This window comes from Chelmon rostratus, chromosome 2, assembly GCF_017976325.1.
Source record: "Chelmon rostratus isolate fCheRos1 chromosome 2, fCheRos1.pri, whole genome shotgun sequence".
Taxonomy (NCBI): domain Eukaryota; kingdom Metazoa; phylum Chordata; class Actinopteri; order Chaetodontiformes; family Chaetodontidae; genus Chelmon; species Chelmon rostratus.
Window position 1 is genome coordinate 23055023 of NC_055659.1, and position 12118 is coordinate 23067140.

At 42.9% G+C, this 12118-nt stretch overlaps 1 protein-coding gene across 6 annotated transcripts in view; it reads right to left on the reverse strand.

Moving 5' to 3' along the window:
• Positions 1 to 10779, reverse strand: part of magi1b (membrane associated guanylate kinase, WW and PDZ domain containing 1b) — a 131007-nt gene extending 120228 nt beyond the window's left edge. For all 6 annotated transcript variants that reach the window (XM_041944176.1, XM_041944160.1, XM_041944168.1 and 3 more), the window contains exon 1: positions 9965 to 10779. In XM_041944176.1, coding sequence (XP_041800110.1) covers positions 9965 to 10262 — 298 coding nt within the window. In that variant the 5' untranslated portion in view covers positions 10263 to 10779. The remainder of the gene's footprint in view (positions 1 to 9964) is intronic.
• Between the last annotated feature and the right edge of the window lie 1339 nt (positions 10780 to 12118).

Below are 12118 nucleotides of genomic sequence, written 5' to 3' on the forward strand. Positions count from 1 at the left end.
CAGAATACTGCACTGCACTTTACAGCAGTTGTGGTTGGAGGCAGTGCGAGGCTAAAGTGGATGTAACTTGATGTCAGATTCTTTCAGGAAGCAAAATGATAGCGTGTTGGTGGAGATGTACAATGTGTTCTTCTGAGAAGAGGATGATTATCATAAGCATGTGAATGTGTGTAGCCAAGGTGTGTACTTTTACATATTCAAAGAAACTGCTGTAAACTGCTGCATACCAGTTTAAACCCTCAAGATCTATCATTAGGAATATTTACCCGCTCTGATAAAAAGCAGGGAAGGTTGGGTGAGCTGCTGACACTGACATGGAGAAGACACGTAAACAGACATCACGTCAAGACACTAGACGTTAACATCTGTGACTGATGCCAACAGTGAAGATGGACACCGGTGACCTCTTAATTAAGACTCAATCCATTTCCTGTCTTTGCTAATTAGTCTCTGCTTGTCTAATTAAGATTCTATCAGTAGGCCGCTGTCACATTTTCCTCACTGTACTGGCTTAATGAAGCCTGTACAGTAAGTGATGAGTGTATGGACTGCTCCTGTCTGTGACAAACGAGAACAAAGAGTCCCCACCGTAGTTTTCATACAGTATGTGTGGTGACCTTTAAGTGCTCATGTGCATACTGACCTTCACGTTCTGCTATCAGACGCACAAACGCACACAGTGGGGCAGCGTCACTTTGTGTCAAAGCAGCGAACCTTTCACACAAAACTTCGCTTCTAAAGGCTGTTTGCAACCACTTGGACTGGGTTGGATAAAATCGGCATTATTATGTTGTTCTATGTGCCCAATCCAAGTTAATATAACCAAAGGATAATAAGAATACCTTAGAACTGAATCACGTTTGGCTCACATCATCGGTCTCAGTCATTAAGAAGCCCCTTGAAAGCTCTTCCAAAAATCTATTTAACCAAATTTAGGAGTTTTGGAAACAAGATGCCAATATCCAAACCAACTCTGCTTTCAGCTTTCACCTAACATTAAATAATTCTGTGAACAGTTAGTAATAATAGCCAAAAGATTTCATGATAAAACTGAATTGAAAACATGCAGAATAGAAAACTGTATAATTTGCTTAGAAAACAAAATACCCTTGAAAATGCTAAATATGCAGCATTAAGTAATACTAAGTTTGCCATCTAGCTCACATGTTTTGCTCTTTTCTGGCACAAATGAGTACACAACACTCTTTCTTCTCAGGTTTCATTTCAGACACCACACCAAAAGTAAAGAATCTTTCGTGTGTGGTCCCCAGCATATATCGGATCATTTAGTGTGTGCACCGCTAAGTTGAAGAGGCATGAAACTAATGGAAACAATAGACTTTAATGCGAGTGGCAAAGGGATCTGTGGTGATTGAGTCATGCTGTGAGTGCCCAGCCTTAGGGGATACTCAGCTGATGCACAGTCACCACGCAGAGCCGCGCAGGCCGACACAGGGATATCAGATAGTAAGACAGCGTCACTTGGCCCTGAGCTGCTAACCAGTTATTGCTGAATACCCATCAGCTCTGAAAGGCCACCTGCGAAGCTGATGATAGCAGCATATCTCCCCTGTCATCACAGAAGATTACCAAAGCCATTTGGTGTGCTGAAGGCTTTAAGCTAACCGCAGCACACACATGCTTTCTCAATCAAGGCTGCTTCAGCCCTGGTCACCATCACACAGGCTGATATTTCCAGATGGGAGACTGCAGGCACCTTTTTAACAGTGTCCACCATCTTTTTACGTATCATTCAAACGCAAAAAGATCATAACAAGTCTGATTTCAAAAACATTACTTACCAAGTTATTTTTAGTGACAGCACAGCAGGTTGCCAAATTGATAGCAATTCCTGATGCATCACTGCCATTTTCTCAGGGAGATTACAGGAATAAGAATGTAAAGGACAATGCTCTGCTGGTTGTCTGCTCTGGGACCAACGGTCCTATTAAAATAGCAAATTGATGTTTTTATGCTTTAGTTTTCTTGTAGAACAAGACATATTGTGTTAATACCATGCTGGTACAATAGATTTTCTTACCTTTGGACAAAGCCAGGCTAGCTGTTTTCCACCACTTCCAGTCTTTCTGCTAAGAAAACAGCTGGCCCCAGCTGCATATTCATCATGCAGACATGAGATCAGACCCAATCTTTTTACCTAACTCTCAGCATGAAAGAGAATAAGTGCATTTCCCAGAATGTCAAATTATTCTCCTGACTACATGCATCAGTTAGTGAAGGTCTGCGGTCGACCACAAACCTAAACACATGTTATCGATATGTCTCCCTTACTTCAAATCTTTCACAGCTATTCTTCTTACCAATAATCCACCACACGCTCCCTTCACAGTGACTACCGCACACGTAAAGCTGTCTTCAGTGCTTTGCCACAGACTGTCGTCCATAACTGCTGTGAAGTGACCTGTTGGACGATTCTTTTCATTAGGAGACTTCAGCATGAAAAGGACAGGGCGGGGGGACTCAAGAGCCACCACAGCTCCCATATTCATACAACAATGAGTGCGGAGAGAATAGATGAAGACTTGAGAGGGGAGAGATAAAGAAAGCAGACAAGATGAATAGAGCCAGGAAAGATGAGGAGGAGGAGGAGGAGGAATAAGGCCGTGTGGTTCAGCGAGGCATTGTTGTGTGCCGCATAATTGCCAGTGCAGGAAGACCCCGGGAGTTTGGACCTGTGTGTGTGTGCATGTGTGCTCACTGCCGCGGACAAACAGACAGACTCGTGCCTAAATCCTCTTAATCAGGGCTAGACTAGTTCGCTAAACCTGTGGATGCTCCTTTGTTTTGTCTGCATGTGCACATGAATGTACATGAGTAAGCTTTCCAAAGACTTAACATTAATGGGATTTGTGTAAACAGAGCCATGGCCTCAACCAGAGCATAATTAAAGGTAAAGAACAGAAGAAAGCAGGCCAGGGAAGAAAGACCTTTAGAACTCAAGGAACCTGAGATTAAGTATAGATTTTCTGGGTACAACCACAACTAGGAAGATAAGCTGACGACCGGTATTACCAGCAACAAATGAGTGTCTTTTCTCTAGCTTGCATCTCAAGTCAAATATGCTGCAAGGTGATATTACAGAAACATGAGGTGGAGTCACGAATGCACAAGCACTCAACTATGGTTCTTTGTGCTGCAGTCCCTGCTGAATTTGAAGAAAAAAAAGTATAAAAACCTTCAACTTTTCAAGAGACTAGCAGCGTTTTTCTTGGGCACATCCACTTGGTCGAGTCTCAGCCATATTAATAATGCCCACAGCCACTACCAATCCCATCAGTTTGCTTCCTAGTCGTGCCCGCTGCAGGCCTAACCACATCTCATCTGACTTTAACAGCAGCAGAGCTGACAGACAGACTTGGCCAAGTCAGCCTGTCTGGCACGCAAACGGGCACACAAACAGTACATGCGCACACGCCACCACTATCTTCAGGCTTGCATTTGATTCCAATCCTGACTTCACACAAGACACATAGCAGAGCTGCCTATGCTCAAACACTGTAAAGACTGAGTGCACAGTGAAGGCTGGAGGAGAGTGTGCACTTAGCTGCATCTGAAGTGACTGCACGTTGGTATCTTGGTACAATATTTCACCACTCACTACTGAGTTTGCTGCATTTGACTTTTAAAAGGTTTTTCTGGTCATTTTTGGTCGAACAACAGGTTTACTGCTCTAAACCTAAGAAGGTCTTGGTGCTATAAAGTTTAAAGAGAGTTTAAACAGTAACTGAACACCCTGTTTCAGAAATTTAAAAATGCATTCAGACCCAGACTCCCCCGTGACATTGGTTAAGAGCTGTCTGAACTGCTAGTTTAGCTTAGCAAGGCTTCGACACAGGCAATGGAGAGTGAGAGTCACAGAGTGGGGGATGTGAATAAGTGCCAGGGAGGGTGTACATTTGCCCCAAACCCTATAACATTGACCACCACTGTAAACCACTAGCTTACTAGTAAAAGCCGTTGTACTACATGGAGGAGCCATTTGGAGGATTGGGGAGCATGACGTGTTGTGTTCTAGGATAAGTCATAGGTTTTTCACTGATTTCTGAGGGGTCAAGAGGAAAAAAAAAAACACTGAATGTTCTCTGGAAAAAATAAATAACTTCTGTTTTAATGAACACTATAGAATGGAACCGGGGTCTATTTGGTTTATAGTGTAATAAAGGGACCATATGCATAAATTACTAACTCAATAAATGTGGATTTCATGTTCACTTACTTTATAAGTAACTGGAACAACATGCATATTTTAAGGATCTTAATGCTCCATTAAAAAACCCTTAGATTGAGAAGTTCACCTGCTCTGAGATCGGAGGTTAATTTCGCTAACACTGAGCATCATTATACCCCCCCAGATGGGGGATTATGCTAACAAAGCAGTCGGATTGACAGAGTGGGAAGAAGTGAAGGCCTTTTGAGTAGATTTGTCAACTCATCCTACACTTTGGCTAGGTTAACGGTTACCTTACTGAACCAAAGCAGCCTGATATCAAGCTTAGGGCTTTAATGTTCCTGTGTGTCCTGACACTCATAAGGAGCTCAGCATTTCATGGTTTGACAGATGGGGAAAAAAAAAAGGCAAAGCGTGGTTAAATTACTCTGTGCTACAAATCCTTAAGAACTGACCACTGAGAAAAGACAGTGTTGACGGTTTTCCCTAGAACAGGTTTCGAGTTGGACTAAAAAAGGGAAACCATGTCTAAATCTTCAGGCATTCCTCCGAAATGCACACTCCTCTACTGTGCATGTACACAGTTTGAGGACACTGGATAAGAGCAGTCTTCAAAGGGAAGGAAAGGGAACTGCCCCACCGCCTCCCCAGCCTTTCTAAACTCACTATCATAAATTAGTTGGCCTTTCTCGTCCTCTGACAGAGTGTGTAACAGCAAGTGCCAAGTGTGACCAATTCCCATTCACACTCAATACAACAGCCCACTCTTGAGCTAATTACGAAAAGAAAGACGAGTCCTCTGCAAACAAGAGAAAAGACAGCACACATGTGCATATGTGCCTCTTTAGTGGGATTACAAAAAGCACTGCATTAGTGAGACAGCATTTCATGGTCTGTTTAGTTGGTAACTGAGAGTCCCTCCAATGTATTTAAATGCCGAGCTTAAGCTGAACAGCGACACACATAAACACAAATTCAGCTTAAAGCAGACAAGATGCTTAAACTGTACACATGTGACTTCCATCTCTCCCTTTTTCTCACTCTCTTATACCCACACACAGACACACACACTCTCACAGATATATAAACACACACCCTCAAATTGAAGCCAGAGATCTTTCCGAAAGCCAGGCTAGGAGGGAGGAAGTGAAATCGCTCCACCGCTGTCAGAGAACACAAAGGTGGAAGATCGGTTGGGGCGAGGAGGGGTGTCCAACTTCCTGCTGAGAGAAAGGAAATAAACACTTCCATATGCAATCCCTGCCAGAAACGCACACGCATACACACACAGCTTGGAGTTCATGCAGCAGCGCAGTGCTGTAAATTTGAGCAGGGCGGCCCAAGTTAGCAACACGTGCCACCATATGAAAGGGAGAATATTTTCTGCCTTCAGAAATTTATAGCTAGTAAAGTTTCATTCATCACACCAGCTCCATAATGTACTGCAGCTCGCAGAGAAATACACTCCTCCGAACCTGCAGCTCTTTGAGTCCGGATTGGTCTAGGACGGCAACGGTTAATTTTACGTGACAGTGTGTGTGTGTGTGTGTGTGCGAGTGTGGTCGAATGCAGCAAATCCTGTCGACCAAGGCAAACCCACACACAAGCATACCTCCTGCCTGGGGAAACCCGTGAACTCTGGGCCACTGTCCCAATTTTCATGTCCAGAAAACACACACACACACACACACACACACACATTTGTTATACATTGTGAAGACCTTTGATGGCTGCAATCACATGCCCCTGATACTACCAATACACACCAAACTTTAATTCCAATTCTAATCTCAAACTTAGACTGTTATAGTGCCCATCTTTCAGTCCACGTGGAAAATACAGTACAAGAACACACACACACAGACACACCATCATAGAGATTTCCCTGATTATTAACACACCCAACATGTGTACTAACACCACAGAGAGCATGACGCTAATCTGCTCTCAATCTGAAACCTCTCTGCCGTGATCGCGTGTTTGTACAAGCATGTGTTTGTGTGTGTTGTCCATAGTGTTTCCCAGAGACCGCGCTGCATAATGTGGAGCAGTAGGTCATCTTCTTATGAAGATAATCCATAAAGAAGTTCTGGGGTTTATCATATTGGCAAGTCTGATCATAATGTGACTTTCTGTTTGCAAACAGGGCATACTGTGTGTGTCATTAGAGCACATCTCCCTCTGAGTATTAAACATTACACTGCATTAGGAGACGGTCAGTAGCTGCTTATGTGGATGGGTGAGGAATGAGAGCACACGGCTGTCTTTATATGTACAGTAATAGACTTTAATTACATAATACAGTTATTTTCCCACAGCTTCTGGCCAATCCATAAACAGTGAAGTGAACTCCTCGTGGCTTGGGCTCCACGGCAGTGCACAGTTCTGCAGTAAATATGTGTGTGTGTGCTACTTTTTCACTGATACCCAAAGCAAACATTACAATCTCTGCAGCAGAACTGGTTAGTCTCTCTTATCAACTCAGACTAGGAATTGCCCCTGTGTGGGTGTGTGTGTATGTGTGTGTGTGTGTGTGTGTGTGTGGTTTGAATGGATTGCAGGTCCCGACCGAAGACTTTTCAAGACGTCTCTTTATACATCTGGCAGTCAACAGTGGCAAATGCTTTGAGAATATCAGTGAGCCAAGACACTGCAGCAGTACCACACATCTCACTTGATGGAAGTGAGAAAATGGCACAAGCTCTGGGTAAAATTGGGTCACTTTGATTTTACAGATGGCCCTTGTTGCTAAGCATATTTTCCCAATTAAGGCTGATTAGGGAGGGAAATTCCCAGACAGCGTGAATTATTAAAAACTTCAAATGGAATCTGATCATGTGACGATGTATGGCGGTGACATCCGACATCCCCAGATGGATCCTGGAAAACGTCTCCTTTTTCACAGAGCATTTGAGACTTCTGATTGGCTCAAAGTGAGAAGTGAGTTTCCTCTTGTTGTCTAAAGTCATTACAAACTGCAGAAAGAATGGGGGGAGGGGGTGCACAATCAACACTAGCTGAAGTTATACGAACTGAATTTTAAATTCTGAACTAACACGGGTAATTCCCTTGAAAGTTTTACACAAGGGCTAAATGAAAGGACCATGACTATTTACATGCTCCACAACAGAACCAAGACAGGCTTTGAAATCCAGCACTCAACGACAGGCAAACTTTAGAAAAAGATGTGCACCACTTGTGATTTGTTTACTGCTGTTTCTCCTGTAGCCAGTTTCATCAGAATATACTACCCCTGCAGTTACTGAATGGACCAGCGAACTAGTAAACAATACTTAACTCAAGTGCCTGAGCATGAAGGAAAAATACAGATTGTGAAAATTCAAAGACCAGCACTTTCAAACTGAGTTAAAGCCCCTGCATCCTTCAGCCTCACAGGTCTTTCCACCTATTTTGCCTGATTAGACCTCTTCTCAGGGCTGTGTGGGAGTTTACAGACTGAGGCCTTGTCCATATACACATGGACATTGTTTAAATGGATATTTTACCCCTTTGTTTAAAGACAAAATCAGTGCACATAACCTTCATTTCACAACATATCTCTGTACAAACAATAACACAAAAATGTTTCCAAATGCTCAAAAAGCATGCCGGGTCAGGCTGTGGTAATAAAGTCTACATCAATGATTCCTCAAACACCTGAGAAAAACATTCAGAGCATGCAGACTGATAACAGTAACAAATTGCAAATTTGTAATGTCACCTAGCAGGGCTAACCGAACGTAAACAAACCAGTAGTTTGTTGTTTTAGGCATGCACCAGTTGAGGTAATGATGTGATCTTATGCCAAACACTCCACATTACATGTCCACACATATACAGAGAAACCAGAGTTTTAAAAAATCTGCAATTTCAGAGACTTAAAATGCTGCTTGCACAGAGGAAAATGTTCCTTTTGCAAAACATTGGTATAGTTGTGGACAAGGCCTGAGTCTGACTGACATCTCCCAAACTGAGCACAGGTGATGTTAAAAACATTAACATTTTATTCAAGCGTCTCAGTGAGCCGTGACAGTGAGCCGGCATGCACAATAGCAGGGCCGTGGTAAATTTTACTATTGACACATGTGATTATTGAGTGTGCTGACATCACACAATCACCAGCAGAGCTCCACCCACCTTTGACCTAAGCAGAGGTCTAATTAGCCAATGAGTGAAAACACCTGTCTGCAGAACATTTTCATTTCTTCACTTAGTTTGTTGTATTTGTGCTTATACTATTTCTAAGATTAAAAATACAAAGTATTTGTGACACAAATGTTGCTACGCTCTGAATTTTTCAGAGAAATGTACCTAATTTTAGCTATTGAGAGCCGGAAGTCTGAAGTCTTTTATTCCATACAAAACTGCACTAGGTGACCGGGTGACAAACCTTGAGAGAGCAGGGACTGGTGATGTGTTTGTTTAGAATGAAAACCTGCACTTCAGAGTGAAAACAACTGCACAGCACTACTGGAAATAAATTAAACCAGAGTAGAGATAGTGGTATACCTCTGGTATTGTCAGAGCTGGACCATGTTTACCCATTAAGCCCTATGCTCCCCATCCCAAACACCAATCATATTTTCAGTTGATGGTTTTACATCGACACAGACTGTTCAGCAGCTTTTCAGTGAGCGAGAACAGTGCAATCATCCGTATTAGACTTTTATTTCTCTCCCACATATAATGTGGTGGCGCACAATGTGACATGCAGGTAGATGCTGAAGTTCAAATGTACATGTAGCGCCTTGAAAAACAGCCTGGTGCCACTTCAGAACAGGCCCAGCCAATATTGCTGCCAGCGTTCACAGGTTATAAATATGTGAAATTGTCCTTGAAGAGCTGCTGCTCTTTTTGTCCGTCTCTACAGGAGGGTAGTGTGGCCCAGGCTGGCTCCGAGCATCCCTTCAGCAGTCTGCTTTGCCATGCTGGGAGCCTGTCAGAGTGGTTCAGTGTCAAACTGCCCAGCCCTGCTGAGTCAAGCTGACCATGAACTAGCCAGACCAGCCACACTGGCCTGATGTTAGAGGCCTGATGTTCCCATTCCTGTTAGGTGCTAGAGAAGTGCTGCCAGTCTAGCCTGTTTGAGGACTCAACAGATACTGTACAGCCGAAAACGATGAAATATTTTGTTCAAAAGAACAGCTTATTTTTCTTCAAAATAATAGGATGAGTCTGACTGTAACAATGTGATTATTTCAAATGTTTGCTGTTTTGTTCTCCATATATTATGATGGCTGTTAAACTAAATTGCCATAAACTGACACATTTGGAATAGTTTCTTAACATATGAGTCATCGCAAAGGGTTGGAAAGGAGGCTGAACAAAAAGCAACCGACATTACTCCCGACAGGTGGTATTTCCTCTCGGAGCCTATAGAAAAAGAAGTGCACGCCAAACGCGATTCAAAAATCTGTCAATTTAACCTGACCTCGCTAATCGGCAGGCGTGCAGTGTCACGACTTCCTGAAGTTATGAGTTCAATAAACCAATGTTTCACCTGGCGGAACTTATTCCAACATATTACCAACTTTAAGCTTACCCGCAGAAATCCTCCATGGAAGCAAAGCCAACTTAAAAGTTTCAAATTTGATCCACTTTTAAGCCTAATTATGCATTTTTGTGTGTGCCGAATCGAGGCATGTTTCCTTCTACAAACACAAAAACGCTTGGTAAATGTCTGAACCACTGTCACTTATCAGAATACTGGAAAACATTAAAGGGCAGAAGTTTGAACGGAGTTCTGCGTGTGCCGCCGCCTCTTTCAGTCCTTACCTTGCCTGACAGTTTTCAACCTGACGGGACCTTTGCAGTTCTTTATCACTGTCTGTATGTCGTACAATGGTAATCCCGAAATCGAGAGGTTCTCCACCTCCAGCAGCAGCTCCCCTTCATTTAATTTTCCACTTTTATAAAGCACGACGTCCTCGTTAACTTGCCCGATGTAGGCGAACTCCCCGTTCTCCGCGCCGCCGCGCAGTGCCACATTCAAGTCACCGCGGGCATCTTTAGAGACGGAGCTCTCGGTAACCCTGGAGGTCCAGTGGTTTTTCTTTAGCACGGGTTTGGACATTGTGAACAGTTATGGGCCGACGGCAAAACAGTCGGGCTTTGCCACCGGGATGAGAGGCAGTCACAGCGGCGATACCTTTCACAAAGTAGACTTGTATCCGAGTGAAGCGCAGCAAACTTTCTTCCTCTTCCACAGAAACATGAGCGCCTCTGACAGTATAGTCCCACCGCTCTCCCGGGGTGACAAATTAAGGCATTCCCGTCGGCTCTGAACTCGCTCCTTACTGTGTAGACACTGTTTCCATCATTTCCTTAACATCCCTGCACTTTAATCTTCCTTTATCGATGTCATGTTACATCTGCCACGGTCCCACTCGCGTCTCGTGTCCACTTCTTAAATCCTCTCAGTTGTTCTTACAAACTCACTTTAAATAGCGTTTCTTTCTGGTCTCCAGTTAACGGCGACTGTACTCTTTTCTCCCCGCATCCACCCGTGGACTTTGCCGTTTGCTGACACCGTCCTCCGACCGTTTTTGCCAGGTACGACGCTCTCGCGCATTCCGCTGACTCTCGCTCGCGCTCTGGACTCCGCTGTGAAGCTGGAAATGTGTTGCTGTTCGTGCTGCATTCACGTGCTGTCGGAACGTTCCAGAAGTGTTGGCATGGACGACTCCACAACGATGTGGATGTACTTCATATTACAATATTGTATAAGCATCATACATGTTACTGTAATAGAGATAAAATAGAAGAGGAACTTAGTTCCTCTTCTATTTTAACTTTAACTTAAGTTTGCAGGTTGTGTGAGTTCATGGCCTGATGGCCGGACCTATAAACACATTTACCAGTTTAAACAAAAGGACCCATTGGCTAAGCATAATGGCCTTTAAAAAAAAATGCCATTTTTTTTGTTAGTATTGCTAAAACTGATGTTGTAATTTTGCAACAGTGGGCCTTACAGGGTTAAACGCTAGAACAGACAGACAACCATAAGTAACCAGTAGGCGATATGTGATATAGCCTATATTGCTCATATAACAAAGCAAGACACTGCGTCTATTTTTTTGGAGAGTGGCTATCAAAGTAGGTCAACATTTATTTTCACATGCAGTGGTTAATTCACACAGTATCAGCATGGCAGGGAGTTAAAGCAGTTTGAATATCGGCTGTCGGAGTCTACAAAGAGCACCTGAAGGCAGCAGTATTGCAATGAGCGCATGCGTGCTGCTCAGAGCTGTGTCTTGGTTATTCTGTTTACCTAAGAGATTTTGGCTTCCCTAAATTCGGAACTAATGTCATTTTGTGTTTATTTCAATCAACTCAAATTAGTTTGAATAATAGATCAGATCGATATTCACTCAATAAATTGATTGATGATTAAGATCATGAAGACATTGATAGTGAAAAAAATGCTTTTCCACTGAGATTTTTGTTGAGGAGTTGCCATTACTTGCATTGAAACTCAAAGAACATTAGTTATTCATTCAAAAGGATTATTCTGACTGAAATGCTAATTGGAGATTGATCTAGTCAATGATCCTGTCTGAGAGGATTCCTGCATTTCAGGTTAGACAGGTGGTACGCCATGTTTTCATGTGCGGATGAAACATCTCCTCTCTGTTTTGAAACTCCTAAATGTATGTTAGTGTTGTATGTGTTGTTTGTTGCGTTCTGACACAGAAATGTGTACAGAATTCAATACAATTTTAGATCTACGTGGAGAAAGACTTCTTGGTGATATTATCGGTCTCGTGAAAAAATTGAATCTTTACTCTTCAGGTGATTGGTGAAGAGTAAGAAAAGAGAAATGAAAAGAGAAAGAAAGAAAAGAGAAAAGGCCTTCAATGTAAAGCATGTTTATCACCCAAGAAATGATGAGGCAAAACTATGAAGACAATGACATAGATGGACAATCAG